The sequence below is a fragment of the Myotis daubentonii genome, chromosome 16 (assembly GCF_963259705.1).
Source record: "Myotis daubentonii chromosome 16, mMyoDau2.1, whole genome shotgun sequence".
Classification (NCBI taxonomy): domain Eukaryota; kingdom Metazoa; phylum Chordata; class Mammalia; order Chiroptera; family Vespertilionidae; genus Myotis; species Myotis daubentonii.
The window spans coordinates 6,082,023-6,100,601 of NC_081855.1; the positions used below are offsets into that span (position 1 = coordinate 6,082,023).

At 38.8% G+C, this 18,579-nt stretch overlaps 1 protein-coding gene across 3 annotated transcripts in view; it reads right to left on the minus strand.

The window, feature by feature from the left end:
• Positions 1–2,566: 2,566 nt before the first annotated feature.
• ZNF624 (zinc finger protein 624) overlaps positions 2,567–18,579 on the minus strand; it is a 59,936-nt gene continuing 43,923 nt past the window's right edge. For 2 of the 3 annotated variants that reach the window (XM_059668498.1, XM_059668496.1), the window contains 3 exons: positions 12,231–12,357; positions 11,280–11,375; positions 2,567–6,129 (listed from right to left, as the gene is read on the minus strand). In XM_059668498.1, the coding sequence (XP_059524481.1) occupies positions 3,914–6,129; positions 11,280–11,375; positions 12,231–12,357 (2,439 nt within the window). In that variant the 3' untranslated portion in view covers positions 2,567–3,913. The remainder of the gene's footprint in view (positions 6,130–11,279; positions 11,376–12,230; positions 12,358–18,579) is intronic. The other variant, XM_059668499.1, reaches the window with a different exon arrangement.

The window sequence follows — 18,579 nt, forward strand, 5'->3', positions numbered from 1 at the left end:
CTTCCTGATCACCCCTAACTACCCTCCCCTGCTGTCCTGATCTCGCCCCCAACTGCCCTCTCCTGCCAGCCTGGTTGCCCCCAACTGTCCTTACCTGCTGGCCTGATCGTGCCCTAACAACCTCTGCCTGCCTGTTTACCCCTAACTGCCCTCCCTTGCTGATCTGATCTAGCCCCCAACTGCCCTTCCCTGCCGGACTGATCACCCTTAACTGCTTCTGCCTGGCTGATCACTCCTAACTGCCCTCCCCTGCTGTCCTGATCTCGCCCCCAACTGCCCTCTTCTGCCAGACAATTTGGTTCTGGTCAGTTTCTATGCCAGTCAGAGTCATAAGCTCCGCCACCTAGGCAGCCATTGACTTCTCACAGTTGACCCAGATTTGGTTCTGATTGGTCAGTTTCTATGCCAGTCAGCATCAAAAGCTCCGCCTCCTAGGCAGGCATTGGCTGCTCATAGTTCACCCAGATTTGGTTCTGATTGGTCAGTTTCTATGCCAGTCAGTGACTCTGGGCCTATCAATGGGGCCTGATCAGAAAGGGGCCTGATCAGCAGCCCCAGTGGAGGCCTGGAGAGAAATGGAGGTGTTGGCTAGGCTGGGAAAGGAAGAGAGGCAAGTTCTGATCAACGGCTGCCACAGAGGCTACGGATCAGATGCTGCCCCCCTCTCTCTCTGCAGGCCTCTCTCCAGGCCTGATCTGCAGCCCCCTAGGCAGTCAGGCAACCCAGCACTGACTTCTGGTCTGGTCAAGCCTTGGGTCATTATGACCCTGGCTCTTTATTAGGTTTTTAACTTTTCAATTACAATTGACATTCAATATTATATTAGTTTCATGTATACAGCACAGTGGTTATACTTTTATATAACTTGTGAGTGGTCCCATTAATAAGTCTAGTTATCCAACTGACACCACCCATAGTTATTACAATTTAATATAGACCATATTTCCTGTCTGTACTATACATTCCATGACTATTTTATAATGACAGCAGAGGTTTTAAGGGTAGTATTTCAAGATCTAATCCTCAGACTTTCCTATCAGAGAGCGGTATGTTATATCCAAAGAAAGTAAGTCTCCTGGTAATAGTTAATAGATTTCACTATTAAAATTTAACTGGAAATGGTCATTTTAACTGCAATGTCAAATTATTTATAATGGGAGATAGCTCATATAATTTATCCACTATCCCCTTCCCAATATTAAATACTAGAAGCCCAGTACATGAAATTCATGTGTGTGTGTGTGTGTGTGTGGGGGGGGGGGGGTTCCTCAGCCTGGCCTGCACCCTCTCCAATCCTGGACCCCTTGGGGGATGTCCGACTATGGGATTGGGCCTAAACCAACAGTCAGACATCCCTCTTGCAATCCGGGACCACTGGCTCCTAACCACTCACCTGCCTGCCTGCCTTGTCACCCCTAACCACTCTGCCTGCCTGCTTGATCATCCCTAACTGCCTCTGCTTGCTGGCCTGATCACCCCTAACTGCCCTCCCCTGCTGGCCTGATCACCCCAACCACTTTCCCCTGCTGGCCTGATTGCCTCTCACTGCCTCTGCCTTGGCCCCTGCCACTGTGGCTTTGTCCAGAAGGAGGACCAGATGACCGGAAGATGTCTGGTTGACCCGGTCTAATTAGCATATTACCCTTTTATTAGTATAGATTATTAGTATAGATGTACTTGTCCATTGTACACATTGTAAGAGGGACATCTGACTTTCTTTCCTTCAGTATTCACTGAAGCATAGCTCATCATGCCTTGTTCTCTCTGGGTATCAGGCCCATGATCTGTTAGAGCAGTGGTTCTCAACCTTTCTAATGCCACGACCCTTTAATACAGTTCCTCATGTTGTGGTGACCCCCAATTTCATTCTTACAAATTGAACATAATGAAAGCATAGTGATTAATCACAAAAACAATATGTAATTATATATCTGTTTTCCGATGGCCTTAGGCGACCCCTGTGAAAGGGTCATTCGACCCCTAAAGGGGTCACGACCCACAGGTTGAGAACCGCTGTGTTAGAGCCTTCTGGTATCAGGTCCACAACTTCTGGTTTCCCAGGACTCTCTTAGTATTCCTAGCCTTCAATGTGGACTTGGGAGTCCTGGTCTATTTCCTCTCTCTATACTCCAATGTTCTGTGAGGCTATACACAGAACTTAATACTATTATGACCTTTATTTTGGCACCATGTTAAAAGTGGAACTTCTTTCTGAGGCTTGTGGTCTTCTTCTCCACAGCATAGACACAAGTCTAGATATTCTTGAATATGTTTTCCATCTATATAAAATTTCTATTACCTCCTCCAAATGAAACACAGAGGGTTGGGGGAGTGAAGTGCTGTGTAACTTTGGAATCTAGCCAGCATCAAAACCAATTCCCACATTCTTAGATCCATGACCAGACCTCCCCACACCAATGTACATCCAGCATCCAGGGTGATTCCTAGCAGATATCAGGTGTCTGATGAATTAGCTTCATAAGAAAAATAGGTTTTTCCTGTTTATATAAATATTACATGCTCATTGGAAAGAAAAACAAAAAAAATATAGAAAAATGCAGAAAAGTTAAACAAAAAACACCTGATACTCCACCAACTCTGAAACAGCCATCAAGTTTTGGAGACCATCCCTTCATTCATGGATCTCAAAAGTTCACACAAATACATAATTTCACATAGAATTTTGTACCATACATGTTGCACTTTCATTTCTCTTTTCCCCCAGTCTTTTTCCTTATTTATAACCTACTTCTCCTCTTCTCCACCTCCCTTCAAGTTAACCAATGTTAACTGTCTGGTGTAGAGTCTTCCACACCTGTTTCCATGTTCATCTAATCACATACACACAGGAATACAGAAATGGGTGTAATTATTTAACAAAAATGAAATATTACACATATAAATATCTGTTAAGAAAGCAGTTACTTACCAAAAATTATGCAAATGCCTTGGAATTATTGTAGATATAACTCATTTTAAAACATTACTCTTACGCTATGCTATTTCACACATCAGGATATATCACAATTCATCCAACCATTCTCCTATTAGTAGCCATTCATTTTGTCTTTATGTGTATTCTTATGCATTAATGCTGTTATTTCTGTGGGACAGACTTCTGGGTCAAAGCTTTTTATTTTTAATCTTTTGGTAAGAGTACATGGTTTCCCAAACCCCACTCAAAAAAGATCTTTTAAATTTTCCAACTCCATGAAGTGAAAGTAGTATCTCAGAGAATGTTGTAATTTGCATTTCCTGTTTACTATTTAGGTTCATAATATTTTAATAGGTTAATGGACATTTGGAGTTGATCTTCTATCAGTAGCCCTCCAGTCCAGAAGGGTTAAAGACTTCAATGTAAAAAATAAAATTATCAGAATCTTAGAAACAAATTTAGGAGACTATGTATAACCTAAGAATTAAGGAGATCCTTTAACTGAAATAGTATATAAAGAAAAAAAGGAAAAATGAAAAAATATATCTTACTATAAAAATAAAAATATGGTGACTTCTATTATATAAAAATATAAAGACAAATGCTAGATTAAGAAAAACATCTGCAACACAGATGACAAAAGATGAATATCTAAAATATATAAAAGAGCACTTCCAGATTTATTAAACAAACCAATAGAAAAAAAAGGCAAAAGTATATAGGCAATTCATTAAAGATAACCTGTTACATGAATAAAGTATCAAACCTTGATAAAGGCTTTCATTTGTCCATTGCACTCAATTGTGAATTTCCTTATAAGATTTAATATGATTAAATGTTTTTTCCTCATTCATATGTTTATAGACTATTTTTTTCTGTGTGTATCTTCTGGTAAATTGATTCCTGAAAGTCTTCCCACTTTCATTATATATACAGATTATGATTTTTCTTATAGACAACTGGATGACTTATTATTCTTTATATTAACTGAGTTTTTCTCTGATGTACTCTTTGATGTACAGTAAGGCTGGAGCTACTCCTAAAGGTTTTTCCACATACATTACATTTATAGGGTTTTTCTCCAGTATGCATCCTTAGGTGTACAGTAAAGTCTGAGTTTGTTCTGAAGGCTTTTCCACATTCTTCACATTTATAGGGCTTCTCCCCAGTATGAATTCGCTGATGTAGAGTTAGCTGTGAGAGAGTAATACAACCTTTTCCACATTCTTTACATGTATAGGGCTTTTCTCCAGTATGTGTTCGCCAATGCACTGTAAGGTATGAACCCCTCCTGAAGGCTTTTCCACACACATCACATTTATAGGGTTTCTCTCCACTATGGATTTTCTGATGTTCTGTGACATGTATCATCTGGCTAAACGCTTTCCCACAGTCATTACATTTAAAAGGTTTCTCTCCAGTATGTGTTCTCTGATGGGTATTAAATCCTGAGTTACTTGTGAAAACCTTCCCACATTCATTACATTTATAGGGTTTTTCTCCAGTATGCCTTCTTTGGTGTACAGTAAGCTGTGATGTATTAGTAAAAGCTTTCTCACATTCATTACATTTATATGGTTTTTCTCCAGTATGGGTCCTTTGATGTATAATAAGGTATGACTTAGTCCTGAAGGATTTTCCACAATCACAGCATTTATAGGGTTTCACTCCAGTATGAATTTTCTGATGCTCCTTAAGATTTACCATTTTGGTGAATGCCCTTTCACAGTCAGTACATTTATACGGTTTCTCTCCTGTATGAATTCTCTGATGTACAGTTAAGTGTGATTTTATTCTGAACGATTCCCCACATTCATTACATAGATAAGGTTTCTCTTCAGTATGAATTCGTTGATGTATAATTAGAGATGAGGAACGCATGAAGGCCTTTCCACATTCACTACATTTATAAGGTTTCTCTCCTGTATGCATTCTGTGGTGTACTGTAAGGCATGAATAATTAATGAATGCTTTCCCACATTCATTACATTTATAAGGTTTTTCTCCCGTGTGAATTCTCTGATGTTCTGTGAAATTTGCTATACGATTAAATGCTTTTCCACATTCATTACATTCATAGGGTTTTTCTCCAGTATGAGTTCTTATATGTACAATAAGGCTTGAATTACTTCTATAGGCTTTTCCACATTCATTACATCTAAAGGGCTTCTCTCCAGTATGAACTCTCTGATGAACATTAAAAATTGTGGTATTCTTGAAGGATTTCCCACACTCATTGCATTTATATGGTTTCTCTTCAGTATGGGTCTTCAGATGTACACTAAGATATGACTTATTCCTGAAGGCTTTCCCACAATCATTACATTTGTAGGGTTTCTCTCCGTTGTGAGTTTCTTGATGTCGTGCAAGTTTTGACTTATCACTAAAAGCCTTCCCACATTCACTACATTTATAGGGCTTCTCTGCAGTTTGAATTCTCTGGTGCTGATTAAGGCGTGCACACTGGCTAAAAGATTTTCCACAGACATTACACTGATAAGGTTTCTCCTTAGTATGAATTCTCTGATGTACCATCAGTGATGAAGAAGCAATAAAGGCCTTTCCACATTCGTTACACTTATAGGGTTTTTCTCCAGTGTGAATTTTTTTATGTTGACTAAGATATGAAGGCTGACTAAACATTTTCCCACATTCATTACATTCATAAGGTTTTTCTTTAGTGTGAGTTCTTTGATGCTGAATGAGTAATGACCTATAACAAAAGGCCTTTTCACATGTACTGCATTTATAGGGTTTTTCTTTGTTATTATTTTTTCCCCTTAAAGTAAGTTCTGAAGCAGGCTTTATAGCATTGCTGCCTTCCGTATCCTTGCAATTTTTCTTCCCCAAATGGGTATCTGTATTCAAATCTAAATTCTCTGTGAAATTTTCCTCATGATTTTGGCATTTGCTGTGGAACTCTTCTGTGGTAACTCCTGGCTCTGGACAAAATATAGACCCAAATTTAATGCCTCTTTGGCCAGTGTGAATTTTCTTCTGTGTAACTATTTGGCTCTGACTCTCCTGACTATTTTGCAGTCTCAATATCCTGTCATTCCATTTCCATAATCCTCCCATTCTGGAGTGCCATAGACCATTCTCTGCAAGTTTCTCTACTCTGGTCTCCTGTGACAAATCTTCAAAGATATCCTCTGTTAGTATAGCATATTTGGTTGCTGGTTTGGTCTCCAACTCTGGGGAGGGGAAAAAGAAAAATCAAATGAGTCCATTTTCTACATTAGGGAGTTCTCACTGAACTGAATAAGAGGAAAACTTGGGCTGACACTGAATATGTTGTTTTTAACTGCTTGTAAATTGGCCTTGTTTTCTAGGAAGAAGGAGCTAAAGTTAAGGGAGGCTGGTTGAGCAATGAGCCAAATTAGTAAATTCAAGGAGTTTTCCTCTATTCAAAAAAGTCATTTATGGTAATGGTCCTAGAATATTTGAGAATAAGTCTCTCAAATATTTCTCTTTCATTTCCTTTAGAGTCAACTTCAATTTCTCTTTTTAAAAATCCTCACCCAAGGATATTCTTTCCATTGATTTCTAGAGAGTTGAAGGGAGGGAGGTGAGGGAGAGAGAGAGAGAAACATCAACTGGAGAGAGACACAATTGCATTTAAGGTAAGAAGCTTACTACAAAATCCCATATAGTTCAAAATAAAAGAAAAATATTGCACAATAACCTGAGGGCCAAAGACATAACAGTAGAAATGATCGAATATTTTGAACTCAATAATTATGAAGGTGCTATATAAAAAAAGGTGTGATACAGTCTTGGTAACCTTAAATATATTAAAAATGGCTGAAAATCAATGATATAAGAAAAAGTCAGTAAATTAAACCCTAAGAAGGTAAAAATAATGAAATGAGACATAATGAAACAAATTAAACACACAATAGAAATGATAAAAATTATTCTTTAAAAGCCAAATAAGATTGATAAACCCTTGCAAGACTGATTAAAAGATAGGAGACAAAAAATTAATCTCAGACATAAAAAGAGAGATCACTTCAGATCCACATAGACTTTTAAAAAATCAGCAGAGGGCAGTGTGCCATAAAATTTAAATGTTAGATTAGATAGATCAATAAACCTAATTTGTTGAAACAAAAAGAAATAGGAAATAGTTCTAAAATTACAAAAGGAATAGAAGCTGTAATTAAAGGCCTTGCACAATAAAAACTTCAGGTCAACATGGCTTTCCTGGTGAATTCTATGTACCATAAAATATTTAACTTTCCCTCTCTCTCAACTCTTTATTGTCACAATAAATTTATGGTCTTGCTTTATATTTTATTGAGAATATAGGTGCTATTAAAATAAAATGCCTCCATCTTCCCACTACCAGTTGACCTATGTCTTCTCCATCTTTCCTAGTGATACAACAGGGGAGGTGGCCTCTCTGTCTATTCCATTCTAGATTCCCTCCTTTTCCATTCTAGATTTTCATCCCCTTTTACCTTTTTAGACACTTTAGTAGCTTTAGCTCTCATGGGGTATCTCCAATGTCTACTTTTCATTCAATCTTTTAAAAAATATATACTATCTAATCCAGTGATGGTGAACCTATTGAGCTCGGCGTGTCAGCATTTTGAAAAACCCTAACTTAACTCTGGTGCCGTGTCACATATAGAAATTTTTTGATATTTGCAACCATAGTAAAACAAAGACTTATATTTTTTATATTTATTTTATATATTTAAATGCCACTTAACAAAGAAAAATCAACCAAAAAAATGACTTCGCATGTCATAGGTTCGCCATCACTGATCTAATCTAATAAAAGAGAAACATGCAAATTGACTGCACCTCCGCTATGCCCCCAGCCATGCCCACCAGCCAATCAGAGCATCTATATGCAAATTAAACCAACCAAGATGGCAGCCAGCAGCCACAGAGCTGGAGCAAGCAGGAGGCTTGGTTGCCCCGGTGATGGAGGAAGCCAAGCTTTCTGCCTGCCCTGGCTGGCTGTGGCCTCCACTCAAGGCAACAAAGTTTCAATTATAGAAGATAAATAAATCCCAGATATCTGCTTCCAGTCAGCCTCCACTGGGAGCTTGGGTGGTTGGAGGCTGTGGACAGCCTGAAAAGAGCCATCAGCCCCTCACCCAGGATGGCCAAACCCTCATGGGGTGAGGGTCCTCGCTGGGGGGCTTGGCCAGCCTGCAAACAGCCATCAGCCCCTCAACCAGACTGGCCAGGCACCCCAGCAGGACACCCCCCCACCCTGAAGGGGGTGTGGCCAGCCTGAAAATGGCCCTCAGCCCCTCACCCAGGCTGGCCAGGCACCCCAGTGGGGACCCCCACACTGAAGGGGCTGTGGCCAGCCTGCAAACAGCCATCAGCCCCTCACCCAGGCTGGTCAGGCACACCAGCAGGGACCCCCACCCTGAAGGGGGTGTGGCCAGCCTGAAAACGGCCCTAGGCCCCTCACCCAGGCTGGCCAGGCACCCCAGTGAGACCCTTACCCTGATCCGGGACACCCTTCAGGGCAAACCAGATGGCCCCCGCCCATGCACCAGGCCTCTATCCTATATAATAAAAGGGTAATATGCAAATTGATCCAAACAGCAGAATGACTGGGAATGACTGGTCACTATGACACACACTGACCACCAGGGGTCAGACGCTTAATGTAGGAGTTGCCCCCTGGTGGTCAGTGGGCTCTCACAGGGGGAGCTCTGCTCAGCCACAAGCCAGGCTGACGGCTGCTAGTACAGCGGTGGTGGTAGGAGCCTCTCCTGCCTCCTCAGCAGCACTAAGGATGTCCGACTGCAGCTTAGGTCTGCTCCCCGTTGGGAAGTGGACATCCCCCGAGGACTCTCAGGCTGCCAGAGGGATGTCTGACTGCCAGCTTAGGCCCAATCCCCTGGGGGAGCAGGCCTAAGCCAGCAGGTGGTCATCCCCTGAGGGATCCCAGACTGCGAGAGGGCACAGGCTGGGCTGAGGGACCCCCCTGAGGGCACAAATTTTTGTGCACTGGGCCTCTAGTTTAATATATAAAACAACATAAGTAACACATATGCAAGTATGGATGGCATCATAATAAAATGTTCAAATGAAATAGAACCCACTTATTTCTTATCATCTCCACTACTATCATCCTTAATCAAATTTACTATGATCTCTTGCCTAGAATATTTTTAACAATCTCTTAACTGATTACTTTATGCCCTTAAATTCAATTTCCATAAACAGGGTTATCCTTGATTAAAATCTTTCAATGCCTTCACACTCACTTTGATTAAAATCCATACTCCTTACCATCATCTGCAAACCCTTGAATAGGCAGTCTCCTGTGTCTTTAATCTTATTCTACACCAGTCTCCAGCTCATTTATGCTTCATCACAGCAGCTTCCTTTGGTTTCTAGAACACATTACATTATTTTCTCTATCAGGTTATTTGCCTGGAATGTTCCTCTTTTCCTCTTCCCCCGTCTGGCTTCTTTTGGTCCTTCAGGCTTCCGCTTAAATGTCACCTCCTCAGAAGCCTTCCTTGGCCACACTATAGGTGGCAGCCTCATTCCCCATCCTGGTTACTCTTTCATACCCCCCAGTTTATCTCACAGCTAAATGTTATTACTATCACTATTTAGCTTGTTTTTGTTCATTTACATGTTTATTATCTATTTCTCAAAAAGTAATCTTCATGAGGGCAGGGACCTGGTCCATCTTACTGCGGTACACTAGTACCTAACTGTGCATATATAGCTGACTCCATTTAAAAACTAATCCTTCTGAACCCTTAACCCCATTCTCTTTCCCCTTGGGAACACTATGAATGTGTACAGAGACTCCAGGTTAATTGTGAATTACCATTATTCCTTCCTCCACCATTAGTCCTTCCTCCTAGGAAAGGTACCCTCAATGTTATCTTGCCCTGGGGCCAGAGCCCCCACTATCTCGTCCTTTTGTTCTCCTATATCACCTTGCATTCCTTTTGGAGTACTAGGTCCATTTCTTCGGAAGGTGTAGAACAGGTGGTCTGGGGGTGAATGGGGCAAGGATCCATGTTGTCCTGCACCCACCTAGGACTGTGTTTCTGTAAGCTCTCTATTAAAACTCTTTAAACTGACAAGCTAGACTTGTCTGCTTTGTTCTTTGGCCTCTCAAATCCTTTGGAATTTGGGGGCTGATTTGCATACACAGTCTTTTCATGAAACACTAACCCAGTTCACAGTATACAAATGTTTAATAAACACTGATTATATAAATACTTTATTTTGACTCCCAACTGATTTTTTGTTTGTATTCTTAATTAGTTGAAAATCCAAATCTGAGAGATTGTCCACAATATCCAAGCTTGTTTGTATTCTCATTAAGAACCCCTAAAGTTTCAACAGGCTCATAGATGAAGAAAGTCAAATAATGACCAACTATGTTTAGCTTAAAATAAATCAGTGTTGATTCTCAAGAAAGCATTTTCAGAAAAATTAATAAATGAAAACCATATCAGATAATGATTAAACAAAGAAAAAATATAAATTTAATTGGAGACAATAGAACTGAAAGGAATATTTTATGTATGTTTGAATGAAGAATGAATAAAATAAATGAATCCAAGAATGTATGCATCCCTATGTTCATAGCAGCACAATTTACAATAGCTAAGATCTGGAAACAGTGCAACTGCCCATTAGCAGATGAGTGGATAAAAAAAGATGTGGTACATTTACACGATAGAATACTATGCAGCAGTAAAAAAGAAGGATCTCTTACCCTTTGAGAAAGCATGGAGGGACCTGGAGAGTATTATGCTAAGTGAAATAAGTCAGTCAGAGAAAGACAAGTATCACATGATCTCACTCATATGTGGCATCTAATGAACAAAATAAACTAATGAACAAAATAGATCCAGAGACACAGAAGCATGGAACAGACTGTGGTATCTCAGAGGGAAGGTAGGGGTGGGTGGCTGGGTGGGAAAAGATCAACCAAAGAACTTGTATGCATATATGCATAACCCATAGACCCAGACAATAGGGTGGTGAAAGCCTGGGGCAGAGGGTGGGCTAGAAGGGGTCAAGGGGGGGGGGGAGGGGAAAGGGGACATATGTAATACTTTCAACAATAAAAATTTAATTAAAAAATCATTAATCCAAGAAAGCAAAGTAGGATGGGACAGGAACCAAAAGTTGAGGACTAAGAGAGGGAAGAGGGGAAAAAGAGAAGGAAATGGAGAGAGGGGGAAGAAAGAGAGGGAGAAAGGTATAGGGACAGAGGAAGAGAAAGAATCTTTTCCTCTGAGATAGCTTTGAGAAAAGATACTCTCCAAAATATTTCAGATATTCTGACTCATCCATGGAATAAATCTCATCTTCCTGGTTCTTATGAACTCACCTGGATAGGGGGCTCTTGAAATTTCTCTCATTCCCACCCATGGTCCTTTTTTATCCTCCAAACGAGATATCATATCGGGTTTGGAAACTGTAAGCCCTGTTCAGAAAAAAAGGAATAGGATTTGATGATGCCTATGAGAAGAACTATCGCCAAATTCAGTCTCAGCTCTTAATCTCCTGTGCAGAGTGGCTACTGTAGAAAGTTCTAGAGATGTGCTGTCCAATAACAATTGCCAATAGTTTCATGTAGCTATTTAAATTTGAATTAGTTATAATTACATAAAATTTAAAATTTAGTTCTTCAATTGGACTAGTCACATTTCAAGTGCTCAAGTGGCTAGTGCTTGGCATATGGATAGGACTGATGTGGGTCATTCCCACCAGTAGAACATTCTACTATATCAGTGATGGCAAACCTTTTGAGCTCGGCGTGTCAGCATTTTGAAAAACCCTAACTTAACTCTGGTGCCGTGTCACATATAGAAATTTTTTGATCTTTGCAACCATAGTAAAACAAAGATTTATATTTTTTATATTTATTTTATATATTTAAATGCCATTTAACAAAGAAAAATCAACCAAAAAAAATGAGTTCATAGGTTCGCCATCACTGTACTATATAATGGGTGTCAGAGAATTACAAAGGTATTTCAAAGTTCAACACTATGACCCCAAGTTTGTTGGGATAACAGATCATGAGAATAATTTGTTTAGAAAGAAAAGGAACAAACAGATACTTATAAGAGTGACTAGAAAAAATTTTAGTTCTAAATCAGGAATTGTCAACAATCTCCAAGATTCCAATGAAATATGTATTTCTTACTCTGCAATGGGTAGGCCATTTAGTTAAGAGTGAGGAATAGCTAACTCCCAACAATATGCTCCTAAGATTATGAGATTTTAATGCCAAAATTCAGCAAACCTGGTCAAATGGGCAGATGCATATACTTACCCAGGGAGACAAGATTCCTATAATTCTCTAGCATCACATCCCTGTGCAGGCCCCTCTGTGTAGGGTCCATCAACCTCCACTCTTCCAATGTGAAGTCTATTGCCACATCTTTAAATGTCACTGATTCCTAAAGTAAATACATTGTGATCACCCAGGGACTATACAATAAGACCTGTTAGGTAGAATAATTCATACAGAAGTGAGGAAAAATTTCAGAAATCAGAATCACCAAATGATTATGGAAGTTAATCAGTTCAACCTTTAACGGATGTATGAATCTCCCCAATGACAAGAACTTAAATTCACAAGAGGAAACCCATTCTATTTTTAGTTTCATCTACTAGCAGGATTTTTTTTCAGACTAATTAATCTGGATTTCTATAACTTCAAAAAAAATTGGTCCTACTATATTATCTGGATTCACACAGCATGCTTTCCTCCTTCCCTAGGAAGTCTTTAAGATATTTGATAACAGCTACTAGTTTCCACCCAAAGCATCCTTTCTTCTTAAAAAGCCTGGCTTATGTATAATATCAACTCTTTTTCAGTTTCAATCTATAAAATATGGCTTATCAAAAGATACATTTTGTCATTCAGATGACAGAAAAAGATTATAAGATCTCTCTTTGAAAAATAAAAAAAAAATTCACAGAATTTTGTGGAACTTCTTTGGTCAGGATATGAAATATATATGCAACTGTGTAAAAAATAGAAGAACCAACCATAAAAAATTTTAATCTTACCTACTGGAAGGAGACAATAGAGAGCAGGAAACTGGAATAAAAGGCAGACTCCACTGAATATTTCTTGTTTTATAGATCTGACTTTTGAACCATCTGAAAATATGTGTGTATATGTGTATATATATATATATATATATAAAAGCCTAAGTGACCAGCCGACCAGCCAGTAACTATGATGTGCACTGATCACCAGGGGCAGATGCTCAACACAGGAGCTGCCAAGTGACAGCAACTTTGCAGAGCGCCCTCTCGCACTTCAGGTCCCCTTGGGGGATGTCAGACTGCTGGTTTCGGCCCAATCCCCGCAGGCCAGGCCGAGGGACCCAACCAGGGCACAAATCCATGCACTGGGCCTCTAGTAGTATTATAAAAGAAATACTTAAAATAAACCTATTTGCTCTAAAAGTAAACAAAATTTATAATAGTGTGGGAATATGGTACATTTCTGCTGTGACATCTAAACCACTTGAAAAAACTACTATTGTATAAGACAAGTAATTTTCCAGGTGATTTTCTATGCCACATGATAAAATCATAGCAGAAAAAATTAAAGTTATATCTTGCTAATTCCCTCAACATATGATCCCCAAATATATTTGTAATTCTCCCTATCACATTGTCCAAATAGTCTTAAAATCCAAGCAATATGGATGTACTATTTAAACATTTGCCACACTGTTTTTTTTTAAAAATAGATATATTATTTTTAGATGTTTCCAACAACAAAAGCAATCCGTAAAAATTAAAAGTGAAATGAAACTAGTTGTTAGAATACACATTCATCAGAAAGACACTATTTTGAGTGGCTTTAAAACACAGTAATTTTTCTGGATTTCCCTTCTGAGGTACACTCCAAAGGAGAAAAAGAACTACAAATAACAAAAAACATGCTTCAGTAAGTAATCATATTGGTGGTGGTAGTGACAGAAATGCTATTTTTTAAAAACATATTTTATTGATTTTTAAAAAATATATTTTATTGATTTTTTACAGAGAGGAAGGGAGAGGGATAGAGCGTTAGAAACATCAATGAGAGAAACATCAATCAGCTGCCTCCTGCACACCCCCCACTGGGGATGTGCCCGCAACCAAGGAACATGCCCTTGACCGGAATCGAACCTGGGACCCCTCAGTCCGCAGGCCGATGCTCTATCCACTGAGCCAAACCGGTTACGGCCAAAAATGCTATTTTATAACTGTTGTTTGTATAGTGTTAGAGAAAGCAAATTAGTATACTGATGTCATTGAGAACTAATACATTTGGCATGGGAAAAGTAATATGTAAATGTAATACTGATGAAATTATATAAAAACTCTATAGATCCAAAACTGAATTGGAAATATAGTCTAAATTTATGAGATTTTGTTTTTAAGGAAAAAAAACGTATTTCCTAGCTTTGACCACTGAAAAGTCCTAGAAACAATAACCAGTAAGATAGCATTATGCAAGCCAGACTGTGGTTTGTAGTATTGCTTCCCACTAAAAGGAATCAGGGCCTGGAACTTTCTGTCATACTAAAAAGCAAGGAAGCTACCAAAGGCTTCTAGGATCATGTCTAGGACAGGAGGCAATTTGAAGAGGCTCCCATTGGCTAATGATGGGACAATCTAAGTATTAATAAGGATAATAACTGTAGTGGATTTCAAAAATATATGTTTAAATTCATAATTTCATAATAAAATTATAAAAATACTCATTGATCATTTTTGAGAGATGATTGGAAACTGGTAATTAAGAAGAAAGAATCAACCTTTTGTCCTTTTTCAATGCAAAATATATATACTTTGTGTAGTAATCAAGTGTGGTCAAATAGTTGATTGGGGAGGTTTCTCTTTATGTAAGTACTCTAGCTAGTACATGAAGAGGAACAAAAGAATTTGATCACCATTTTGCAATCTTTAATAAATTAAAGGATCATAAGTAACTGCTGTAAAATTAATGAGATACTTCATTTTTTATACCAAGTCATTGAAACATGAGTATTTTAAATTTACAAATATCTGTAAATAGACCAGTCACAAATTTAGGTGCTCAACAGCCACATGTACATGTAGGTAGTATCTATAGTACTGAACAACGCAGCTCTAAAGTACAATGACAGTTTCTTCAATAAATGATAACAATGGGAGGACAAAGAGGGAGGGGGAAATCTCTAGATTAAAAGTGAACTAAGAGACAAAGTTAACTAATTATAACATAATAATCAACTCAATATTTGATAATATTAAGGCTGTTAGTTTTTTAGCTGTTGACTCTTGAACAACAGGGGTTTGAACTGCACAGGTTCACTCATACATGGATTTTTTCAATAAATACATACAGCACTTTATTTTCTCTTCCTTATAATTTTCTTAACATTTTCTTTTATCTAGCTTACTTTATTGTAACAATACAATATATAATATGTCTAACATATAACATGTGTTAATTGATTGTGTTATCAGTAAGACTTCTGGTCAACAGTAGACTATTAGTAGTTAAATTTTTTGGGAGTCAAAAGTTATATGAAGATTTTTGACAGCACGTATGTTGATGCCCCTAAACCCTGCATTGTTAAAGAGTCAACTGTATACTTAACATTAAAAAATAACCTGTTATAGATTATATAATATCTTATATGTGCTTAAAAATAATTAGAGTTACAGGCAAAATAAGATTTTCCATGAATTGATAGTTGTTGAAGATGGCAATAGGTTCATCAAAATTCATCAAACTTGCCCTAACCGGTTTGGCTCAGTGGATAGAGTATTGGCTTGCGGACTGAAGGGTCCCAGTTTTGATTCCGGTCAAGGGCATGTACCTTGGTTGCCGGCACATCCCCAGTAGGGGGTGTGCAGGAGGCAGCTGATCTATTTTTCTCTCTCATCGATGTTTCTAACTCAGCCATGGGCAAACTATAGCCCGAGGGCCAAATCCGGCCCATTTGAAATGAATAAAACTAAAAAAAAAAAGACCGTACCCTTTTATGTAATGATGTTTACTTTGAATTTATATTAGTTCACACAAACACTCCATCCATGCTTTTGTTCCGGCCCTCCGGTCCAGTTTAAGAACCCATTGTGGCCCTCGAGTCAAAAAGTTTGCCCACCCTTAATTTAGACCATCTATAAAAACCCAAGTTTATCATCATACTTTATGGTGAACAGCCATATACATTACTCCTGAGACCACAAAAACAAAGATGTCCTCTTTCCTCACTTCAACACTGTAAGTTTTAGCAAGGGAAATTAGACAATAAAAATAAATAAAAGGTATCCAGAATGGAGAGGAACAAATTTCTATTTGCAAATGACATCATCTCTATTTACAGATGACATTTTCTTGCGTATGGAAAACCCTGAAGAATGCCCACACATACACATACACAAAAACCTGTAAGAACTAAAACTAGTTCAGCAAGGTTCAGGATACAAGATCAATATACTTAAGTTAATTATTTCTACACACTAGCAATGAATATTCAATAAAGAAATGAAGAAAACAAATCTATTTAAAGTAGCAACTAGCACCCAACCCCCACCAAAAAAAACCCAGGAATAAATTAACAAAATATGTGTAAGACTTGTACACTGAAAAATACAAAACATCAATAAAAGAACCCCCCTCCCCACACACAAAATAAGAAGACATCCCATATACTCTTGGAAAACTTTATATTGTTAAGATAGCAATATTCCCAAGACTGATCAACAGATTCAACACAAGCCCTATGAAAATTCTATAAGCTTTTTTTCAGAAATAAATATTAAAAATTATTAAATAATTGGTTCTACTCAAATTATAATTAATGCTAAATTCAGTGCTTATAAGCAGAGTGCAGAATTTAAGGAAGAGCCAGAGAAAATTAATCTTCTTCCAGGGACTCACTCTGTCAGAAGAACAAAAAGAAACCTTATGATTTATTCACCATGTCAAAAATTATGGTATTTTCCTAAGGTTCATAATTCAAAGTCTGAAATAACATAATTTATATTAAAGTCTAAATTGTCATATGTTAAAGAATACTTTAAGAATCATTGGTCCAGTGATGTTTCAAAAAATTAATGTAAAGACTGAACCTCGGCATTTCTTAAAGTATCCACAGCAGAGAAAAACCAAGATGGCAGCATAGGTAAACACCGGAGTTAGCTGCCTCGAACAACCACTTCACAAATACAACTAAAAGACAGAACGGACATCGCCCAGAACCACAGGAAGACTGGCTGAGGGGAAATTCTTCAACTAGAAGGAAAGAGAACAGCATACAAGATTCAGAGAAGGTGCAGTGCGGAAAATACAAAGGTGCGGAGGTACTCGCGGAGCGGGCTGGTAGCTGAGGGCGCGGTTGTTGTTTTCAATTGGGAAGGAGGCTCAGGCCCTGAGCTCCAGTTCTGGGCGAGTCTCTAGGGACCCAGACTCAAACGGGAGAAGCGGGACTGTCTGGCATCGGTCAGAATGTGAGGGCAGCTTTCTCTCCGAGGTTTGCAGTGGTTTCTGGGACTCTGAGAGGCAGAGCCTCTGGGGACGGGACTGAGAGCAGCCATAACTGCTCACTTCGCCCGCCCTGTAGATCCCCGGGGACCCGCCCCGCCCAAGCCCTGCGCAGAGCCATTTGCCAAATAGCCTCAGGCAAAGGCTAGATTAGCACCTCCCTAGAGGACAGAAGTTTTCCCACTGCAGACACAGCTGATTCTCAGCCAGTTGGCCTGGAGGTCAAATCTCCCTAGTATTAACTATAACAATCAAGGCTTAACTACAACAAGACTGCACACAAAGACCACTAGGGGGTGCACCAAGAAAGCATAAAAAATGCGGAGACAAAGAAATAGGACAAAACTGTCAATGGAGGATATTGAGTTCAGAACCACACTTTTAAGGTCTCTCAAGAACTGTCTAGAAGCTGCCAATAAAGTTATTGAGATCCTCAAGAAATCTAATGAGACCCTCGATGTTGTGATAAAGAACCAACTAGAAATTAAGCATACACGGACTGAAATAACAAATATTATACAGACTCCCAACAGCAGACCAGAGGAGCGCAAGAATCAAGTCAAAGATTCAAAATGCGAAGAAGCAAAAAACACCCAACCAGGAAAGCAAAAGGAAAAAGAATCCGAAAATACGAAGATAGTGTAAAGAGCCTCTGGGACAGCTTCAAGCGTACCAACATCAGAATTATAGGGGTGCCAGAAGATGAGAGAGACCAAGATATTGAAAACCTATTTGAAGAAATCATGACAGAAAACTTCCCCTACCTGGTGAAGGAAATAGACTTACAAGTCCAGGAAGCGCAGAGGACCCCAAACAAAAGGAATCCAAAGAGGACCACACCAAGACACATCATAATTAAAATGCCAAGAGCAAAAGACAGAGAGAATCTTAAAAGCAGCAAGAGAAAGAAACTCACTTACCTACAAGGGAATACCCATACGACTGTCAGCTGATTTCTCAACAGAAACTTTGCAGGCCAGAAGGGAGTGGCAAGAAATATTCAAAGTGATGAATGCCAAGAACCTACAACCAAGATTACTTTATCCAGCAAAGCTATCATTCAGAACGGAAGGTCAGATAAAGAGCTTCACAGATAAGGAAAAGCTAAAGGAGTTCATCACCACCAAACCAGGAT